This window comes from Lampetra fluviatilis, chromosome 50 (assembly GCF_964198595.1).
Source record: "Lampetra fluviatilis chromosome 50, kcLamFluv1.1, whole genome shotgun sequence".
NCBI lineage: Eukaryota > Metazoa > Chordata > Hyperoartia > Petromyzontiformes > Petromyzontidae > Lampetra > Lampetra fluviatilis.
In genome coordinates this window covers 1660212-1682274 of record NC_136324.1, presented here as the reverse complement: position 1 = coordinate 1682274, position 22063 = coordinate 1660212, and the positions used below count along the sequence as shown (strand labels likewise).

General features: G+C 44.9%; 1 protein-coding gene across 3 annotated transcripts in view; it reads left to right on the top strand.

The window, feature by feature from the left end:
• Window positions 1–22063, top strand: part of LOC144948610 (dystrophin-like) — a 639922-nt gene that overhangs the window by 571714 nt on the left and 46145 nt on the right. For all 3 annotated transcript variants that reach the window (XM_078878206.1, XM_078878207.1, XM_078878208.1), the window contains 3 exons: window positions 779–839; window positions 17098–17159; window positions 18220–18294. In XM_078878206.1, coding sequence (XP_078734332.1) covers window positions 779–839; window positions 17098–17159; window positions 18220–18294 — 198 coding nt within the window. The remainder of the gene's footprint in view (window positions 1–778; window positions 840–17097; window positions 17160–18219; window positions 18295–22063) is intronic.

The window sequence follows — 22063 nt, the reverse complement described above, 5'->3', positions numbered from 1 at the left end:
GGCAATAATATGCTGGTGATGATGGGCAGTGATTGTGCGGTGGTGGTGGTGAGGGAGTGGAGGTGAGGTGGTGGGAGGCTGGTGGAATAGTAATGTATCCTCTGGAATGTGGGTGGCTAGGGGAGGATGATGAGCAATCTGCCTTCCTAAGCTGTGCAGTATTTTATGAAAATAGGGCTCCTCGGGTACTGCTGAATTGCACACAATTAACATCACAGGCTTGCACCTCAAGGTCCTGCGGAGATTTCATGTCGCCTTTCCCGGAGCCTGTCATTTAATAGCCCGACATAAACCTGCTCACACTAAGAGGCCACAAAACAAACCTCGCCTGAATACAATAATTATCTATTTTTATTATTTTGCCCCGCTTTATGATTGGCCAATATTGCGCGACGTGATGAGCAATTTTTGCCTGCGATTTGCGCCGAGGTTTTGCTGTTCGCCAAATATCTGCCAACAGGTCTCGGCCTAGTCAACTGTATGAAGTCGCTATTTTGCCCATGCCTCCACCACCCACCCACCCACCTGCCTCCACACCACTCCCTTTCCAGGTCTTACCCTGTGGGTGTACTTACAATTTTTTTCTATCCTCTCTTCCGTTGATGTGTTGATATCCTGACGTTAATGTGTCACACTCGGGGGGGGGGGGTCTTCCTTGTGTTCGTATTGTCCATAACACAGTGCTTCCCTCCGTGGTTTGTCTGGCTAAAGGGCCCGCTTGTGCCTCCTAGATTTAATCCCCGGTCGTTGACCCTCGTGGACCTGTGTGTTTTTGCAGAATCTGTCCAGACTCCCTGGGAGAAGGCCGTTTCCACCACCAAAGTGCCCTACTACATCAAGTAAGTGGCGTAGTCGCTGTTTGCGGTCGTCTCTTGCAGTGGTGTAATGCTGGCCAGCTCAAACATTCCCACAATGTTGAACTCCCGACCCTTAGACTCCATTTATTGTTTGTTTGTTCATTTGTTAAGTGTGCTCCTCGCTAAGCCTCTTCGCATACAAAGATGCCAATGGGAAATGTTTGCATCCAAATAATTAGCATTCCCTCTTCAAGAGGACACGCTGCAGATAGAGAATGGCCTATTCATGTGCAAAATGCCAAGGGGTCTTGTAACTTTCAATGACCACAGTGCAGACAGTGGCTGAGCTTAACATCTCTTTTCGAGAGGATAGCCCTTTGATACCTTCCAATTGACGGGATGCTCAAGAGAGGCCTCAATCCAGGTTTTTTGACGAAAACGAACGCGCCGTCCGTCAGCTTGGAGGCTGGAGTGGTGCACAATAGGCAAGAGGCAGGGACGCTGCGTGCGGAGCATTTCAAATGAACGGATAGAGAGTTGACGTCGCTGTGTATATGCTTCGGCCCATGTGCTCTCCGTACGTTCAGTCGTGGGAGTGTTTAAGGTAATGGCGCGCCAGAGTAAGCGGGCAATATGGAGGCACGGCACGCATTTAAAAAATGCCGCCTCGAAAAAGATTTGCTTTTGCATTCTGCGAAGATTGCTTCTCACTATAACTTGCCTTTAAGGCATTGTCATCTTTTATTAGGCGAGCGTGAGCAAAGCTGTCTTTACTCGGAGAATAATGCCTCTATTGGCATAAGCTTTTTCTTAACGGCATGTGTAGATGGTGCAACAGCGTGCCTCACCACAGGACCCGTGTCTCATTCGCTTGGGTATTCGGGCCTTGCTGCAGTGGCTTTGCCCGATGGTCGTGCACCTTATCTCATGGTCGCGGTTCAATTTAAAGTTCACACGTGGCCAAAAATGAGCCGCCCAGTTTTTTTTTTTTTCCCGAGGGCCAATGTCAGGTGTGGTCAATACGGTTAATTGAATGATTGGTAGTTTTCCATGCGATTCACATTAGTTGTATTGAACACACCTGACATGCACCCTCAGGGAAATCCAGGCTTGCCTGGATTGTTTTCCCATACCAGCACATGTGGACTTACCGTTGAACACCACGTAAGGTTAATGAGAATCTTCAGATGCATTACCTTTTTAAATCTCGCTTACTTGGTATTTCAATGTCATTGTGAAAATTAAGTGACAGTTTTTTTCCCCTTAGCCATGTTTCTCAGAGTGAAATCTTCAGATTAATTGCAGTGAAAGTAGTGCTCAGAGGAGTGATTGCCATGGAAACAGAGATCCTGAGTTCGAATGTGACCGCATATTCTAGGTCTGCTTTGTGAATGCATTATTGTGACTTAATTGGCTGTAACCCGGTTACAGATAAAACAGTGGGGGGAAAGATAGACAAAAAGGCTTTGCCTCCAAAACATTGACTTTATTATCAAGCGTTGCTGTTCTTCTGCCTGATTGTTATCGTTTTATATATTTACTAAACAAAAAATAACACTGCAGTTGGCACAGACTTGTGTGTACTTTCAGAATCGTCTCCGCTCCCCGGGTAAAATGTTTGGTTTCCTGGGCACACGGTGTTTATGTCCCCATAATTGGGCGAGCTCATCCCAGCTCCTGTGCCATTATGGAACATGTAATAACATAATTACGAGCCAAGCTAAAAAGGAATTCTCCGTAAAGCATTTCAAATTGTTCCTCGTCGGCGGGCGATGTGGGGGAAATAGGGAATATGTCAGCGTGTGTAGTTAGCACAGTTGGCTATGTACGGTGCGAAAGAAGTCCAGCATACACACGTACATGGCAGAATACAGGCCAGCCACAGTCGACGTTCATAATGCTGTAACCGTAGAAGTAGTAACGCGGAGCCCTTTGGGATCTGAGAATGTATCACGTGGGAGTGGAAACCAACTCGGCACTACAGGCTTAGCAAACCATTAGGAATGTAATGATTTACCCCCCCCCCACACACTCGTAACGGACTGAATTATTTTCGTCTCGATTTCACGTTCCTATTTGTTTTGGTTGTCATTTTTTCGAGCCCACACAGTTTTGTTCACTCATTTAAGCCTTGCGTGTAACATCAGCATATTGTTAATTTCATGAAAATTATAATAAATTATTTCCGTTTTAAATCCACTGTTGGACGTATATATTCCAATTTTGGTCCTGGGGGTTGTTTGACCATACTTCACCATGAAGGTCGGTGTTGACTGGTCAAGAAGTGGGGGGAACGTTGAGGGGCAATACCTATTCAGATGTCACTGATGCCAGCCGTAGTCCAGAATTAAACTCGGGTCATTATATTGACGGGCAATAGTGCACTAACACTAGGGTTTGGATATTATTTGCACGAATCATTAATAATTTGTGCACGTATGCACTTAATTTGACTCGTGTATTGTTGTCTGTAATTCAATTTAATTGAAGAATCGATTAATCACTGTTTGCATATTCTCTGTGCGGGACATTCACCTCCTGAGATTAACAAAGACACACTTTGATTTTCATTAATGTTGATTTCCGTTGCCGAACAGTAGCTGTCTGATCTCTTCGGCTTGTTGCCAAGTTACACCCCGCCACTAGCATCGTTTAATGTTGTGTACCTCTGCGAAAAGGGGTGAGCAAAGAGAATGTGGCCTTGATTTTCTGGAATGAATTGAAATACTCAGCTCATTTACCCATCTTCCATGGCAATAGCATCCGCCGCAATTTTTTTTTTAAGATTCATAACAGGAATCCCTTCACAGCTTCTCCTCCAGTGGCATTCATTTTTAAGATTGGCACCACAGTGGCGAGATGTTAACTACCTCGCCTGGTATACAGGAGGTCGTGGGTTTGACCCCGACCTTGGCGCTTGCTGTGTATTTGGAGTTTGCGTGTCTCTCTCTCCCCGTGGCGAGATGTTAACTACCTCGCCTGGTATACAGGAGGTCGTGGGTTTGACCCCGACCTTGGCGCTTGCTGTGTATTTGGAGTTTGCGTGTCTCTCTCTCCCCGTGGTCGCGTGGATTTTTCTCCTGCTCCTTCGGTCTTTCCCTCTGCATTTAGAATCCACATGTATTTATCTGCTATAAATGTCCAAATGATAAACCACCTCGTTTAGCAATATACCTCAGTGGGCCTTTACTGGAAAAATAAAAAATGGTTTAGTTTAAGATCATTCATTCGTGAATTTAGGCACCCCCACGCCTCCCTCCCCCTCCATTTCCTTCCCCTCCCCCCACCCCGTCTTCCCCCTCGAGGGTTATCTGAGTTCAGGAAGTCGACACCAAGGAGGCAGAGATTTTTGAAACACGTGGCATAGGTAACACATTAAACGTTGGTAATAACCATTGTACTTCACATTGTGTCTATACTGGTGTCAGTTCCCATACGTGCCCTCCGTGTATACCTGAATAATTTGTTCAGTAAATTAATTTTGATTTTAAAATGTGTTTTAATAGCAACTGTCATATCGGATGCCGCCGTTATGTAACGGTTGGTACACCGGGACTGGCAACCCAGAGATCGCCTGTTCCATTCGATCTCCCGGCGCAACGTTTGAAACAGTCGGCAAGTTTATTAAATCCTCTGCCCAACCCGGCAGGATCAATGCGCACACCACAGTAAGTCGATCAGTGTGGTGGGATAAAGTGTGGGAACCCCCACCTCTTCCAAGATGTCTTACCGGCACAGAAGAGTAGGCCAATGGCCAATGCAGCGGAGCTCTCTGAGTCTTCCTCCAGTGGAGTGCCTTCCATCAACAGTGGCAAAAGCAAGGAATTACAGGGATGCACTTCAGCGCCCCCTCGTAACGTTCATCATTGCGCGAATCCCAATTCCATTGCCAAATCTTCACTCGGAAAACTCGATGCTATCTATTCATATTGTGGACTTGAGACGCGAGGTTTCGAGTGAGTAATCTTTGTAATTTCATGTTAATTGGAGGCGAGTGGAAGCGTATTTGGGGAGATTGCAGCTGCCTCGTTCACGGCATTAGCCAAAGCAGAGTTTAATGTCATGCGTAGTTGCTTTCCTAAGCATTCGGGCACAATTGAGCACTTACCACAGCATTCAATTTGCCGTGCCAACGGGAAAATTCTGCGCATTGTTGTCAATGCCTCCGATTAGCACGGTTGGCTACGTCCGGTGCGAAAGAAGATCAACAGACATGCATAGATGCCTTTTGGCATCTCGAATCATTTGTGTTAGAGTTGGGAGGCTACACACGGTGTAATGATCAGCATACGCTGGTTTTCTTGCAATCCAGAAGTCAGCGGTTCGGTTCAATCTCCCGGCACGTCACTGAAATCCCCCCACCCCTGGCACTGTCCACATAAAAGTGTGAATAGGTCGTGCCACATTTAGCCGATGGCATAGGTAGTGGGGTAAAGTGTGCGTAAGACCTCTGGCCAGAATGGAAGAGTAGGCCAAAACACCCTCGAGAGGGGGCTCTCCAAAGCTCCCCCTCTTGGAGGCCCTTCCTCCAGCAGTGACGTGAGCGAGCAGTTGGCAGGCAGCAACGTTCAAATGATATGGACACCGATATCTTTTAAAAAAACACAGCATTGTTACATTTAAATTTGATTACCTAGTGTGAAATGGATGGAATTAAATACACTATAAAACATTTTGATAATCGTGTCAGATAGCAATACATTTGCTTGGGTCAGGCCACGGTTATTATTTTACAAAGGATAAATATTGCTTCATATCTTAACATTACTGTCTTTCGTCGCCTTTAACAGTGGTACTTATTACGATTAATTATCAAACTATGGCTTCACGTGCCTGTCTTGCTTTCAATATGACTCTGCTTGCACAGAACAAAAAAATTGTACTGAATAATGTATGCAGAGTGAGAGTTATTGTCTAATAAATGTATACCAATTTCATGCCTCCGTGCATGATTTTGGTTCATAGAGGGGTGTGTGGCGGCTGAATGACCCACATAAAGCTTTGTGGTCTCATAAAAACCTCAGGCTCATTGCCTCAAATATTCTTCCAAGGATCCTAGTGCTGTATTTTGGGCACAGTTTAAACGATGTTTCAGGGGGCATGGGCGGGGGGGGGAGCCCTTACCGTATTCTCCAAATTAAAATAAATCGTACATGCACCGCCTGCCGCGTTATAAGACGCCTTCAACTGTTGCTTTAAAATAATGAAGAAAAAAAAGATTCACCTTATAATCCGGAGAGAATACAGTACCTCTCATTTTTAAATCTCTAACATAAACCCCTCTCCATAGATAATAGTTTTTCATTCGTTGAAATAAAGCAATATATAATTGCCGCCGCGAAGCTTAACGTGGATGAAATGCTTAAACCGTTCCATGTGAATAAACGAGCGGTTCCCTCCAGGAAGTAGTAAAATGATTAAATAATGGAAAGGTATAAATACCATTTACAGCGCTATTGTTTTAGATACAAACCGCATTGTGTTATGCCCAAAATGTGTGGCTTATCGGCTGCTTTCCAGAGGCACCTGGAAATAATTTTGCAGTTGTTTGCATTCAGATGTTTGTTTGTCTCACCATCATCAACAACAGCCGTGGTCTATCCACTGCTGGACGAAGCCCCCCTCAGCTAGCCACCATCTCTTACGATCCTACGGTATGATCCTCCGTCTGTCGCACTTGCAGGTGATCCCACCGCTCCGTCTCCGTGATGCACCGTCTCTCAGACCCGTTGCGTTCTTTGGCTGCTGTTCCGTCTTTGTTGTTGAGCCATCTGCCACCATTCCTTCGAGCCATGATGTGTCCTTGCACTCACCCACTTACCTTTCTTAACAAGTTTGAATGATGTCATTAGCCTGCATATATTTTGAAACCCACGTGCTCCAATTTTTGTGTCTCATTTGAATTCCAAGCACGCATCTGGTCTTCACTCTTCTTCAGTTTATTCCATTTTTGGTCGTCTATTTATAGTTTTATTTGTATGTGTGCGTTGGCCTTCCGAAGCTGTTATTTTAGTGATCCATTCCCCCAGGCGTCTTACTTCTCTCAAACAACTCAAACAGCCCCACTTACTTTAATCACAGTGTAGTGAGTGCCCTGGGTGAAAAAAATCCACACCAAAAAAAAACTCCCCCCACCACCTATGGCTCCACTCACAGGGGGCACTTCTCCGACGGTAATTACCCAAACAGCTCACCCAAGGCTGTCTTCTGAAAGAGCAATGCGAGGACCTGAAAACGCGCAGCTGCAAGTTTGCGTGTCAAACATTGCTAACCCATTCTAGATTTGAAGCTTTCGTGACTGCAAGGATTCATACTCTTAGTTCTTTCGGTAAAGTCACGTAGGTAAAAAATGAAATTAAAATTAATAAAACAATAAAACAATAAAATCACGACGTTTCGGAGGCAACACAAGTCTCCGTCATCAGGTGGGACCGCTGTGACGGTCCCACCTGATGACGGAGACTCGTGACTTTACCGAAAGAACTAAGAGTATTTCGATTTAAAGCTTTCGTGACTGCAGGGATTCATCTTCTTGGTTCTTTCGGTAAAGTCACGTAGAAGGGAAGTAATAAAAACAAAACGTAATAAAATAATATAATTCTCACGACGTTTCGGCCACAACGCAAGCAGCCGTCCTCAGGTGAAGAATGAAAAACTAAGAGTATTGCTAACCCATTTTTTCGAAGGCATTCTCCACTCTGCTACACGTGCTGATATCGGGCGCTGCCAGTCGCAGTCATCAGCTACGAACTGTAAGGCCGCGTAGGTTTTCACAGTTGGGCTGTGCAGCTACCCCCAATGTGTCTTCTGGTCATCCCGCGTGTTGTGCGACATTCCACTCCACATGCTGGGAGCTGCTTCACAGCTTCTTAAGGAATTCACTTGACTCCCTGGGGTCCTTCGGGGATTCAATTGAGTTCATGGAGAAGCTCCCAGCATATAGCGCGAAACGTTGGACTTCACGCCAAACAACACAATCTGAAAACCCATCTTAGAGCTGGTGTCTACTGTGTAATCTTAAAAGGAAAATTTCTAGCTCGGTGAAAGTGACGATGAGATGCAATACGGATTTGTTAAATATGTAATGCTGTGTTTATAAATTCTTGACATTCCCAGATGAGTGTGTGTTGACTTGGATGGCACTTGTGGGACACCGAGTGGCACCTGAATGGGGATGCTGGGGATTGAAAGCAGCGTGCCACACTCGTGCCGTATCAAATTACCCCTTCATTTCATTTGAGCCGTAATCAAAAAGCCCAGAGACAATGAAGTAAAAAACGAATGATATTTATATTGAGGTAATTCACAAATTTCCCCCCAAAGTGTCAAATCACTTTTATTCTTTAAGAACATAACAGGAGATGGGGCTCAGCCAGGAAGAATATTTTTTTTGCTTCACATTAAAACTTTATAGAATTGAATGATTTACTGCCGTAGTAAATAACCATGTAGACATATAGACAAACGTCGCACACTGCATATTAACTCAAACGGAGAGTTTCAATTCTCAGACGTACTTGAATTTGTGTATTTTTTTAAATGATTTTCATTTGTTTACCAAGGAAAGCCTCACTTGGGTCCCATGACTCGTTTTGAGCTTTTCGAAGTAGAGAGAGATGATTGGTTTTCAGATTCCAATTGAGTAATTTGCAGGCAGATTTGGCAAAGTTGGACCATGACACAGGAACACAATGGCGAGCAATTCTTCCCCAGAGATTCTGAATGTTATCTTGCGAGCGCTTTATTTGCTGATCTAAGCCAAACGGGAAGCTAAAAAGTATTTATTTGCCTCTCCTCCTTGAGGATAACAGGGCAGATGCCAGCAGAATGTCAATGGCCTACTTTACAAATTACGTCATAGGATCTTTAACATCCACTGTGAATCAGACGTTGTTTTTTACGAATAATACACCCACAGTAGTAATCAGGGCCGCTGCCGGATTCGAACCGCCCTCCAGTCAATCATTTTTTCATTTGAGATGCTGAGTAATTTTAAACACTACTACTGCTGCGTCAAGCTTTGTGCTGCAATGAGAAGTGTCATCTTACCACACAAACAATAGCAACAGGAATGTATGTGTGTTCCTTTCAAGTCAACTGTGCTGATAACATTGGTAAACAATGCCCAGCCATTCTTCCCCAGAGTTTCTGAATGTTATCTTGCGAGCGCTTTATTTGCTGATCTACGCCAAACGGGAGGCTAAAACGTACTTCTTTGCCTCGTCTCCTTGAGGATAACAGGGCAGATGCCAGCAGCATGTCAAGATCGGCTTTGGTAAACAGACAGCCCATTAAAAAGAAACTTGGGCATATCTTTTCCCGAACACTGTGATTTCTATACCGCCGCTGAATCAGAATTAACATTCAAGTCAGAAATTGTACAAAGTATTCGCTGACTGCAAGGACTTTTCTCGGGATATATTTTTAACAAAAGAACCATATTCCAGAAAGTCTTGCAAATGCGTGACAGTTTAACTGCATTTTTACCTTTATCTGACAGGGGAAATAATGAAGTTGTTAAACTTCCTTTGAGAGTCCATCTTAAAGTAATCTCACACACTCACCCACAAGTGAACACACACACACACAACCTGGAGATAGTGGTCAGGGTTCAAACAAAAGCCGGTAGAGAGTAGCTGATGGTAACGTGTGTGTATTCATCTGGGAGCGGCAATGTAGTGGTTCGTGCTCTTCACTACAAACCAAGCTACCCGAGTTTGATTCCCGCTGAAGGCTCACATCAGTGTGTAAACATCAGTCACTGGGGAGACAAAGGTAGCCCCATCACACCCTCCTCATGCTATATACTTGCCCTTGAAAGATACTCGATAATAGAACTTGCCCCAACAGTCTCAAAAGGCGACATGGAGGTGTCTTATTCATTGCCATCCTCACGTGGCGGGGAGCAGTGGCTCAGTGGTTTGCACATTGTGCTTTAAACCCAGCGACATGGGTTCATTTCGCAGTCACGGATATCATTTAGATGGCATCTGAATCTATCCTGGGTTTCTCCTCGGTTGGGTGCAGTGTTCAGTTGAGGGCTAAGGTGAGCCGGGCGTAGCTCTCGTATCATAACCTCCGTTTGCACCGTCAGCCTTTATATTTGCTCGCTAACAGCACTAAATGGGAGTCTTTGTTTTCTCCTGCTGCATATAAATACATAATAGGCACTGACAGCGCTCGCCCTGATCATCTGTGAGGCCAAACCGCTGATTCTTGGTGATCATGCGCATGCGCATTATTATTTGACAATTACCAGCCACGAATGGCGTAGGTGGCATGTGGTGGTCCCCGAACCCCCCTTGGACACATCCCCCCAGCCCCAGGTGTGGTGTGGGAACATCAGCACCGGGGAGACAAAGGTCACCCGGGGTTGGCGCTGCCCACGTCACCCCCTTCCTTATGGTGCCGTATCGGCCTTAACAGGTGCTCGCAAACAGCACTAGCCCCCAAACGGTTCGCAAGGCTACACTGAAATATGTTTGAGGTGTACCATTGGAACCTCATTTGCCAGTAAAAAATATGATAGTTGGTTTTTTACCCTTCTATCTGGCAACAAAACTGACACATTTTTTACAAGGAGTCATGTTTGCATAGACCACAATACCTGCAGTCATAATGCAAACAAAAAACATAACTCTGATAATGTGCACTGTCCTTGAAGTTGATTGGTCCACACCCGAGACAGCTTTCCTTAGAGCCTAGTCTCACATGCGTTGGACCAGATGACGCCAAAAGGCGCCTTTTGCCAGATAGAAGGGTAAAAAACCAATTATCATGTTTGAGGTGCGTTTACGAGTACGAGGCATCTTATCACATCTCGGTTGTTTTTTTGTTTAAAAAATAATGTAAGGTACAGAGTACGCTACAACTGCGGGGAAGCATTCGTGTAAAAAAATACCGCAACAGTGACAAGGATTGTACATTATGTATGTGTGCATGCTTTATGTACACATTGCACCCCAGTGGCCTAATATGTTATTTTTCCCCACCATAAGTACATTAATCTACGAAGGCATGGGCTGACGGGGCCAAACGTGATTCAAAATCGGGGTCAGAGGGTTTTTTTGTGTTTCTTAATAAGCTGCCTTGTCTCTGAAGGAGAATCGTGTTCTCTCTACCCATCCCCCCATCCTATTCCGCCCACGGATCCCCGACATTGATTTGCCTTTTGCATTTTAATGTCGCTGTGCCGAGTCGCTCGCTCCCTCCACCACCACCGCCGCCGCTGCCCCCATGTCTTGGGCAAACAGTTGGGGACGTGCAAAGCCGTGGGATGGTGGGTGCCGTTTAACCCCCAAGAAGAACTCCTTCGTCGAGGATTTAGAACGCGGGTCATTTAGCAGCGGTGCGGATCGGGGGGCCCAACTGTTGTTTTCATTGCCCCAAAAAGCTTTGTCAGGGAGTGATGATTAGAAAAAAAAGAAAGCCCCCAAACAGAAATGGTCAGTGTTTGGCAGTGCGGTGCTTTTCAGATGTCTAACAGTTTGCCCATTTCGTTTTTGCTTACCTTTAAGATGAATCGTTCAAACAAATCAATACACAGGTTACTTGGCTGCCATTGTTGTCTGTCGAGATCTGCAAGTTTTAAATCGGAGGCCTTTCCACCCTTCTAAATGGAAATACAGGAGTGCACTTTGCTAAACGCGACAAATGGACGTGATGTGCATTTGCGAAGTCTGCCTTCGCAATGCTTGCAAGGAAGTCGGATAATGTCGTCTTCATTTGGTTGTGCCTGCAGACTTTCCGCTTGGAAAGAAATATATTTTTCTATTGATAGATACTGCAACATTGCCCATTCTTTCTGCTTCATAACCTCCCTCTTCACACAGCAGAATCTATCGAGCTGAGCACATTACCTTCAAAGGTTAAATGAAGTGGACTAAGGTGTGCAAGAGGGTTGTAGAGCTTTATCTTTGACAAATTTTTAAACCTCCCCCGCTCGCACCACACGAGCACATCGGCAGACGAGTCCAACAGAGAGGACCGGGCTCGCTCACGCAAACACCGTGCCGATGGTTTACACGATTAAACACCAGCCGAAACCACCCCCACCCCCCAGGCCTTCCTTTTCATTGCCGAAGCCCCTCCTCAACTCCTTCGGGTTAAAGAGCCGAGGCATTCAAATAGCTAACTCAGTTGCCCCGGTTTTGGATTCTCCGCGTGAGAGCAACCGACAAACTCCGCGGACAGAAGTTTTGATCGGCGAATTTTCTGTGCTCCGCCGACACAGCGATCTGACTTTACAATGAGGGATCCCAGCTTGTGGTAAGACTTTTATCTGCTGCCTGTATCGTGTGTGCGCGGCTCCGCTGGGTTTAAAAAAAAAAATATTTGCACTTGCGCGCTGGCAAAAGTGGGTTTGGTTTGTGTCGCCTGGTCCCGAGTTGAAGCCGTGCAAGATTGCCGTGAAACCTGAGTTTAATTGGTTGCAGTTTATAGACGAGAATATAAAATTGAGGTGACCAGATGGATGAGAAGTAGTCTGAAATGCTGAGCTGGTGCCACTAAGACCATAAACTCCAGTTCTGAGGTTTAAAAATATTGGTTTGACTGTCATGTGTTATTGTCAGTGCCCCCTACAGTGTGGACCAGAATTCATGGGAAGGGATCTCAGGAGTAGTTCTGTGAAATCTGCTTCCGTTGGCCAATTCTCTAACATGAAACGTTGCACTGCTCCGTGAGAAGATCTGAATGGATTCCCTCGTCTAATGACATCACATCGACAGAGCAATTGCGATAAAATTACCAAAAAAAATGACAAAAGGAGAGAATGTTCAAATGAGCGCATGTCAAACATTCCCAAATTAGCAGCTTAGTGTTTATGTTTGACAAATTGCATTGACGGGTTGGTGACATCGCAAGGTTAATTAAGTGTCATTCATCTGTATTTACCTACATATATCTTTGCAAAAAAACGTTGATTGCGTTTGGTTAAAGTAAGTAAATTCCAGGCACTGCTAGCTAGATTGGAGCCTTGGCCTCTGACAGCGGGGCGTATTATGATAACCAGCTGAAAATGATGAGAATTTTTTACGAGCAATGGACAATGCTCGTGGCATTAAGATCTTCTCACTCTTTCGTTGTACTGCTTCGCTTGCATTACAAACGTCCCGACTTGCCTTTGAGATGTAAATGTCAAATGCATTCGACTGATGCCGCAAAAAAAACAAAGGAAGTTTAGGTGGTCAATGGATCGTTTTTTTTTATTTTACATATACGAGTTCAGGTAATGTCTCGGATCAGATCAAAGTTCCAAGTTTAAAATGTACATATTTTTTTAAGAAGAAAATATCAACTTGTTTATCCATCCGTCATTCCAACACTTTATTGATGATTACAAGTCGCTGACCCGTCCATACTGGGCATCTGTGAAAAGAGCTTCATAGCTCATCGGATTCCTCCTCCTGCAGTCGCAACAAAGTGTGTAGGTTTGCACGGTTGTGCTGCAGAGCTGTCAAGGTGATGTCGAGTTGCTTCGCGTGTCGTCAAGCACGATGTCCGATGTTTTTGTTGCACGTGCCAGGGAGCTTCTTCAGAAATTGAATTCCAATTCAGGAATGAAATCAGATTTCAAGAGAGCTTCTCCTGATTCTGAAGAAGCCTCCAGCATGGGTAGCGAAGCGTCGGGACATCATGGCCGAACAAACAACGACTTGATGCAATGGAACCACGTCGGAGAGAGTTGTTGAATTGAAAATAAACTTTTGCCTAGCAGTTATGAAATAACAAAATTAACGATGCATTGCCCGTATAGCACTTCACTGAAATGTCATTTGTCATTCGTTAAAAGTAATTTCAACAGCGGAAAAGATTTCATCCGTTTCAGTTGTGACTCAGGAGAGAATCTTTAAATCACGCTCGGCCTTTTATTTCGCACTTCCACAAGAGGATGTCTCATGTGAAATATCCTTCAACTATTCCCTATTCAATTCTTGCCGAATGCAAAATCGACGGTACTTTTTGTTTGTGGATTTTTGTTTGACAGTTTTATTATCTGTGTTATTGGAATACATTTTAACATTTCTTTCATACACACGTACATACACTCATGCCAACATACTCAAGATTCTCCAAGTTCGGATGTGTGCACAGTGCTATCTACTGTAAGTGCATCAAGCGGCCATCTGCGAAGGAATCTTCTTATCTATGTTTACATCTGTCTGTGCGGCTGTGTGGTGCCTTGTTTTTCATTCACTATGCTATGAACCCCCCACAATCTTTTAGTTTGATTACCAGCCTCGGCTAACATCAGTAGCAAGTGGTATCAGAACTTTTCCTGGGCCCCTTCTATGTTAAGCTAGGCTTACATGAGTGTCGGCATTGGGGATACAAAGGCAGCCAGGAGTGATGCTGACCGTACCACAACTTCATGTACCGTGCCGCAATAACCTGGACGGCTATCTGATGGAATTGTTGTCTTTCGTACTCGCGTGGTGATATGGGTAAAATTTCAAGACTTGCACTTTTATTGTATATATGTAGAACTTCTTTCGCACCGTACGTAGCCAACCGTGCTAATGGGAGGTGTGGAATCCCTGAGGGTGACTAAGCCAAACAATTAGAACCTGGTATGCTGCGGTCAATTTCAGTGCTTGGGGGGCAATGCAGGTGCTCTTTCCACAGCCTTCTTATGCCCTATTAGGTGCTCGCTAACAACTCTGACCAAAGCATGGCGCAATGGGGATGTCCGTGAGTTTGTTTCTGGACTCGTGTTTCGTGAACACACCTGAGGTAGCAGAGTCATGTTATGCCGCCGTCATAAAAAAAAAATTTGCACAAATAATAATATTCATAACGTCCTTTATTTACCCGAAAAAAAATGTTACCAAGCCTCGAGAGAGTTTTTAGGAGGAGTCAGCGTTGTGATATTTGTGAATTTCTACGAATGAGTATTTCTTTAGAACTGCCTTTTTGTGATTAGTCTGTCGCCCATCCCCCGCGCCTCCGATTAGCACGGGCATCTATGTACGGTGCAAAAGAAGTTCAGCGTACCTACATGGATTACATACGTCGCCAGAAATTAATATTGGGCGCAAGGGAGTGACGCTCAGACCTCCTCTTAGGCGTCTTGTCTGCTTCCACTGCCATTGTCAGTCCTGACCTCCAGCACAACTATTTTCCTTCACAGTCTTTCGTGACGCCGGAAACCCGAGTAGGTTCTCCGATCCATCCCTCGGTGTAATCCCAAGCATTGCGAATCTCCTTGCTGCGTCTGCGCCTCGTCGTCATTGAATCCGGCACAGAGAATCAATGCTGGGTGGGAGAAACTAAAGCTCGACGGCAATAGCGTGTTACTCGCCATTCGCAAGGTCTCCGTGCGTATTACTCATTGAGAAATGGTGTTCCATGGGAGATGATATGCACTGACGGGTAATCATTTTTCAGAGCGTGTGGCCCAGCAGCACTTTGCTATTTAAAGTAATTCCGCAGGTGTCAGGAGCTGATAAACTTGCCTTATTACCTGCCCTAAAGATGACTTGCACATTGGGTGTTGAATATAAAAAAAGCGATGACCATATATATCACAAGTTTCTTATTGGACGGTGATGTGTTGACAGACTTAATTTCTCACCCTTCGATATTTCTGCGGGTGATGTTTTCTTTCTGCACGCACACACCCCGGTCTGTCAGTACCCCCCCCCCATTCCAGCAATGTGTTTTGGCAGCACCCCACCTCCCCCCACGAAGCACACGGACGCCAGCAGTGCACAACAACGTGCGCGTCTAAAACAATGTTGCCTCCGTCCCCATATGTTTGTGTCACAGTAACTCGCGTACGTTATTGTCTGTGAATTTAATCCCAGCCTGTCGGCAATGCACGCGATAGTGCCGCAAAGCCATGTTGTGCCTGCAAAATGTGTCATTTGCACTTGATGTTGTGCCTGCAAAATGTGCCATTTGCACTTTTTTTCCCCATCTTCCTGAACCCACTTTGGACGTAAACCATAATCTCCCGCGTGAACAAAAAGTGCGCTTCAAATAAGTGCGGCAGTGCCAAGTAAACACGCACCATGATGTTACACGCAAAAGCAAAGATGCGTTTACGTAACGAGAGCTACATGCACAGCGTGCACGGTCTCTTATCTTGCGAGAGTGCATTAAAAAAACAAATCAAGAGGACCTTTTTTCGGCTAAAGTTGTGAGAGCATAATGCATTTGTATTAAACGCGATTAAACATGATAAACCACTGAAGAATGAAAGCAGCACTCAAGATAACGGTTGCCTGGCTAAATTAACAAATAAAAACTAACAACAATAAACATCTGAATATCTAGGTGAAATGAGTTCATCGGTGATTTAGATGCAGTATATAAATGAAAAAAACTTTAATTAACATCCAGGAAATTAATCCAAAAGAACAACAACATAAAGTGTTACAGATGAGCTCAGGAAATTAGCTTCCTTGGGCCAATGCCAGGCAATAATAGCTGAGACAAAGCGAGGGATTTAATAAATGGAAAAACCTACGGTCTTCGAAACAGGGTTGGTGATCCAAGCGGCACACCAGGGTGATTTGAAGCCTAGGGGGTCTTTATTCTTGTGAGAAATGTGGCAGTTTTATCATTATTTTTTTTTGAGGAGGAGGAGGATTTGGAAGGGGGGTGCAGTGGGTTTAGAGGTTTGCCAGAGAATTGCTTTGGTCATACAGTTAATGGGACACTTTTTTTTACAACCATCTGCGCTGCCATCGCTAACTGTGTCGGTTTTTGTAGCTTACAGTTATGCACCATAAACCAAATCATTGCTCGCCAAGGCCACCCGTCGTCCATTAACGAAGAGGGCGATGACACGGGCCATTTGTTTGTGCGTTTATTTATTTAATTGAGCTTTTGCTTTTTGGTTCCAGCGTAATTGCCCGCGCTGCGGTCCGTTGTGCCTCCTTGCATCTGAGGCCGTGTTTTGAGATGCTGGAGATGACTGCGAAATTCCTACAGGGGGTCGTCGTCGTCATCGGCAGTGACACACTTTGCTCAACGCGTTCCCAAACATGTGAAGCTCTGCAGAGTCCACTTGTAGATCGGTGCCACAGTGGAAGGTCGATTTGTGTTGAGGCCCCCCCCCATACCCACCCCCTCTGGGCCCGATGATAGCTTTGTCCTCACAAAGGAACTGCTACAGATTTACAACATGCAAACTGTTTCTAAATGGGTGTGAGCAATTCCAAAGTCCAGAATTTGCTGCCGGGGCCTCTCTTCTCTGAATTGTAAGGAGTTTTTGTGTCATTGCGTGTGTTATTTATATATGTGTCAATCTTTGTTCTCCCCCCACCCCCATCTCCTTATTTTTTTCTTTCAGCCACCAGACTCAGACAACATTTTGGGACCATCCCAGAATGACCGAACTCTACCAATCACTTTGTGAGTCACTGCACTTATGCGCCACACTCTATCTCATAAAAAACAACACGAGTGTATACCTCCTAGACTATGAAATGTTCTGTTTTCTATACTGTTATATACTTTTTTTCCTCAAGTCTATTGTAAGACGTGGCTGACGTGTCTGGCCAATGGTTCCTATTTTGGAATGTGCTGTGGCGTAATGGTTAACACACTGCCCTTTTAATCCAGAGGTCACTGGTTCAATTCACCGGTTCAATTCACCGGTTCAATTCCATCTTCTGGCGTGGCAGTTGAAACAATGGTGGAAGTCTTTTTTTAATCCCCCCCACCCCCCGCTTCTTACCACCAAAGTTAGTCGATTGGCAGGTCGTGTGTGGGTGGGGTAAAGTGTGGGAACTCCCACCTCTACGAACACGTGTCTGTGTCGGCATGGAAGAATCGACCAATGACCCTCTAGAGTTCCCTCCAATAGAGGCCCTTGACTTGAGCAAGGAATTACAGAGCGGTCCCTTTACCTAGTTCCAGACTTGATGAATGTGTAAAATAGATAAATAATACTGGGATACATTCCTAATTTGGAGTTTGCATGTTCTCCCCAAGGTCTCGTGGATTTTTCTCCGGTCCTCCCGTTTTTCCCTCCACAGTTAGAAACATGCGTTTAGAGTATTTGACTGCTATACATTTCCACTTGATGATAAGCCACTTCATTTAACTATCATTGGTGGCCAGGTCGCTTCTGAAAAAAGCTATATAGCTCAGTTGGTCTTACCTGGTAGCATAAATAATAGATCATCGTACATGTAGTAAATCCAGAAAACAAGGCGTTTTAGGTCAAAATGGTACTGGAAAAGATTTTGGGGAAAAAAGATACATCTGCAAGCGCCGCAAATTCACGAGATCTATAACGCTGGACCAAAGCTACAACGGTGGTGGGGGATGTTGACACCCAAGCACTAACAGGGTTAAGTAAACCGCACTTACAAAGACCGTGCATCGGTGTGAATGTCTGTGGGCATACTTTGCTCTGCCCTGACTTGCAATACGGCCCGGGTTGTTTTATTTTGTGTCTCCACTGCAGCGGACCTCAACAACGTGCGATTCTCGGCCTACCGCACCGCCATGAAGCTACGGCGACTCCAGAAGGCGCTCTGCTGTGAGTTTTCCTCCACGCGCTCTCGCTTCTGCTCCCAAGAGAAGCAGTGCATCACTGCGAGTCACAACCCAGTTCGGTGCCCTTCTTTAAAGGAGGTGGGGGTTGGGGGAGGCACAAGGCACCGGTGAATGTTAAACAAACTTTAAGCAACTGTTAAATGCGAAACGGACAAGCAAGAATGCGACCTATGTTGTCCACCATGCATTCCGCTGTAGCCATCTCCCCCATTGTATACGGGTAAAGGCTGCGTGGTGCCCGCCGCCTACTTGACCCAGAGTTTAGAATGGGAGGCCGAACCTCTAGCGGACACAGCCCCCCTCCCCCGCCATCTCCCCTCCCTACCCCCACGCTACAGGGATGCTATGTTGGAGAAGAGTCCGTAGAAGGCAATATCGCAGAACTCCTTCTGACCTTTCATCCACACGAGTGGCTGCTGTGCTTCACTATACACGCCTCTACTGCAGGGTAAAGCCTCTACATTTTTTTTTATCATGCAGAGAAAAATGCTTGTGGTGCGATTTTAAATGCATTACATATTTATTTCGAGGGCTGAAATTTAGCGAAATATGAGTGCAAATTCAAATTTAATCCAGTGGTAGTTTTCTTTTGTGTGTGTGCTCTCATTGGTAACTGGGCTTAGACCATCAATTCACCACACTCGAATAGCCACCGTTTAATCACGGACGGCTGCCTGGAATAAAACACAGGATCTAGGTGGCACCAGCTCGGTGCTGTGAAGTCTTGAGCACCCAGATACCTCTCTCTCTCCATTTGCTCCTTAAAAAACAAAGTTCAGTCACAGATTATATTTGCAACGTTACAAGCAGCCTATGACTGTGTTTTTTTTCTTTTTCCCGAATGAACGTTCACAATGGCTTTGAAAGTACGAGTCAGAAGCTGAAGCCATGGGATGAAAGGCCCATGATTAAAAGTACTCTATGTCCATGGAGACAGGACAGGTGCCATTACTGAACAGTTCGTTTTTTGGCAAAGGGCACAACCAAAATGAGTAGCTGGCATGTTCTTTTGCGTTGCCGTGCATTCATCATTGGGTACTCATTTCGGGCTAAGCTGACCGGAGGGAGTGGTCCTAGCTCAACACGCAGTCCAATTGAAAATTGTAAAAAAAAAAATTGGCCACCCAATGTTGGAATAGAGCCCAGAGCACCTGATTGAATAAGACATAGTTCTGGGTACGAGCCACAAGCAAAAAGTGAAAATACTTTTTTTATTTGAAAAGCCAACATTGTAGGTAATACCGTGCCACTTGGCATGTTTGGTTCCAAAGCCATTTTGTGCGGAGCGAGCCTCTCAAGAAACTAGCTTTCTGTATTTTTCTTTTCATCTCCAAACGAAGCTCGCGTTGGAGGTGCGGCGGCGCTTCAGTCGTCACGCTGACGTAAAGTGGCGGAAAATTACGTCCCGAGAAGTGATGGCCGGCAGGGCATTTGAATCAGGGTTCAACAGATGTTGCAGCGACACGATAACGGGTAACCTGCGGTTCAGCCGGCAAGGCCAGCCAAAACACAGCAGTGCATTCTCGCCGATGATATCGAGAGCGATGTCACGAGTGGCATGGCAATATCCTCAACCTCAGCTCAACAAGTAACCCCTTCTGAATAAATTTCATCACGGAGCCTGGGGCCTCTTAAAAGAGACGCCGTGACAACGAGACGGAACGACTGGCGCGTGACGCGAGAGTGACGTCGGCAGGCCAAGTGTGACCATTATCACGAGTGGGGGGCGACAGGGCGTCGTGCTGTGAGCTCCGCCGTGCTTGACTCCCCCTCTTCATGCTCGGCTGGTTCATGTCCGCAGCCTTGGCTGTCTGATATCCTCTAATAAATGTGATAAGCACATAACCTGCTTGCAATAAATAGATGTTCACACCCTGGGAATTCATTTACATTTTAAAACGGTAAAATAAAAAGCGCGTTGTAAAAAAAAAGTGTTAGTATTTGCAAGGTCACCATTGGGAACATAAAAGAAGAAAATATATATCATGAAAATTCGAAGTTGTTATTGGAATTGAAGGTTGTGATTTTAAATTAAAGTACCCTGCGTACGGATGTTTAGCAAAACAACACAGCAACAATCTTGAAAAATAAATTACAGCCTAGGGTATCCTCTACGCTATCTGTGTCCGCACCTTTTTCAACAAATTCCTCTTTTTTTTGGAACAAGGTGTGCAAATTAAAATTGCAAATGCAAACAGCAGGTGTGTGATTGCGTGTATATTGGGAGAAACTTCAATCAGCTGGGCATGCTGTGTGCAAAAAGCACTGGGACATTTTTGTCATGTATTTTACTTGGGGCGATTTTTTTTTTATAGAACACAAGAGAGCTCAATGGGGTGTACATACCACCATTTGATCAATGAGAGGGCAAACAGAATGAGACAGTAAGCAAATGTAATGGCCATTCAGGATCATAAATGGAGTTATAGGATGTAAAATGCATGAGGTGGTGAGTCATTCTAGGCATTGCAATATTGAAAAAAAAAGTCCCTTGCATGACAACAGGTCCAGTTGCATGATCATTATATATTCAACTCTGACCTGCAGGCTTAGCTGATGATATAATGTAGCGGTGAAGTGGAAGCGAGAAGAGCTGACCATATTATAATGATGAAACTTACACTAGGCCTTGGCGTTTAATTAAATTAGATTTTTAGATGTAAACATTTTTTTTCCCAGCACCAAGAGCAAGGGACTTTCTTTGCTGGCAAGGCAGCTGGCTTAATGTTTCTCGGCGGGCGGGCGTTTTGACAAAGAGACATGATAAATATCCTTCACTGCGGGTGCCGTGGCATCATTATCGTGACTTAATGGCCCAGACCTCATATTTATACCCAAAAAAATGCATGGCGAATTACGCCGAGTTCCACGCCCTGCAATAAAACCCGGACGGACGCAGATTTAGTGCGGGGTAACAGCTTACGCATTTTTTTTTGCCGGGGCAATAAAATAAAACCGGGGGTAGTGTGCGCGTTACCGAAAGCTGGCATCTGGAACATTTCTCCGCGACCGACATAACGCACAGATGAACGGCCACAGATGGAGCTATTAGGTGTGCGCACGGTGATGTGTGCCATTATCCGGTCGATACTTCGCAGCATCGGCTGTTCGTGGTCACTGGAGTGTGTGCGTCTTTGGAATGAGATGACCTTAATTTGAGCGTGTACCAACCTTGAAAATGCACTGCAGCACGCGAAAGACAATCGCGCTGTTCTGTCGCTGAATCTCAATGAAATTCCGTTGCGTTGCCTTTTTTTGTTCTCCTTTTTATGAATAAACAAGTTGGAATGGCCATGAAAGACAAAACAAGCTTAGAAAAATATATTATGAGGTTGTGACACCAGTGAGTGATATTACACCTTTTATCCTGGAGTACTTGCAAACATAAGTAGCCATCTGCTTTGTGTCTCCATGTTCAAACAATAATATGTTTTAGTCCCATCAAGCCTTCAAATCCAATATTATAAAATAGAATTTGTTTAACAAGCCATACTCAAGCTTGAATTTGTGTGCTGGGGGATTACCAAATGTTATTGGCAAGAGTACTCCGTATAAAATATGGGACCCCGTTGGAAGATGCAATTCCACACATAGGTTCGTAATGTGTTGCCATTGAGCATTGTGGGTAAAATATAAGCAAACCTCCGCTAATGAGTTTGTGTGTGCTATCATACTTGCATTGATTATTGAAGCATCTGAAACTGTAAACTTTTTTTGTTTATAAATGTAACAACAAAAAGACCCCGCAGAGA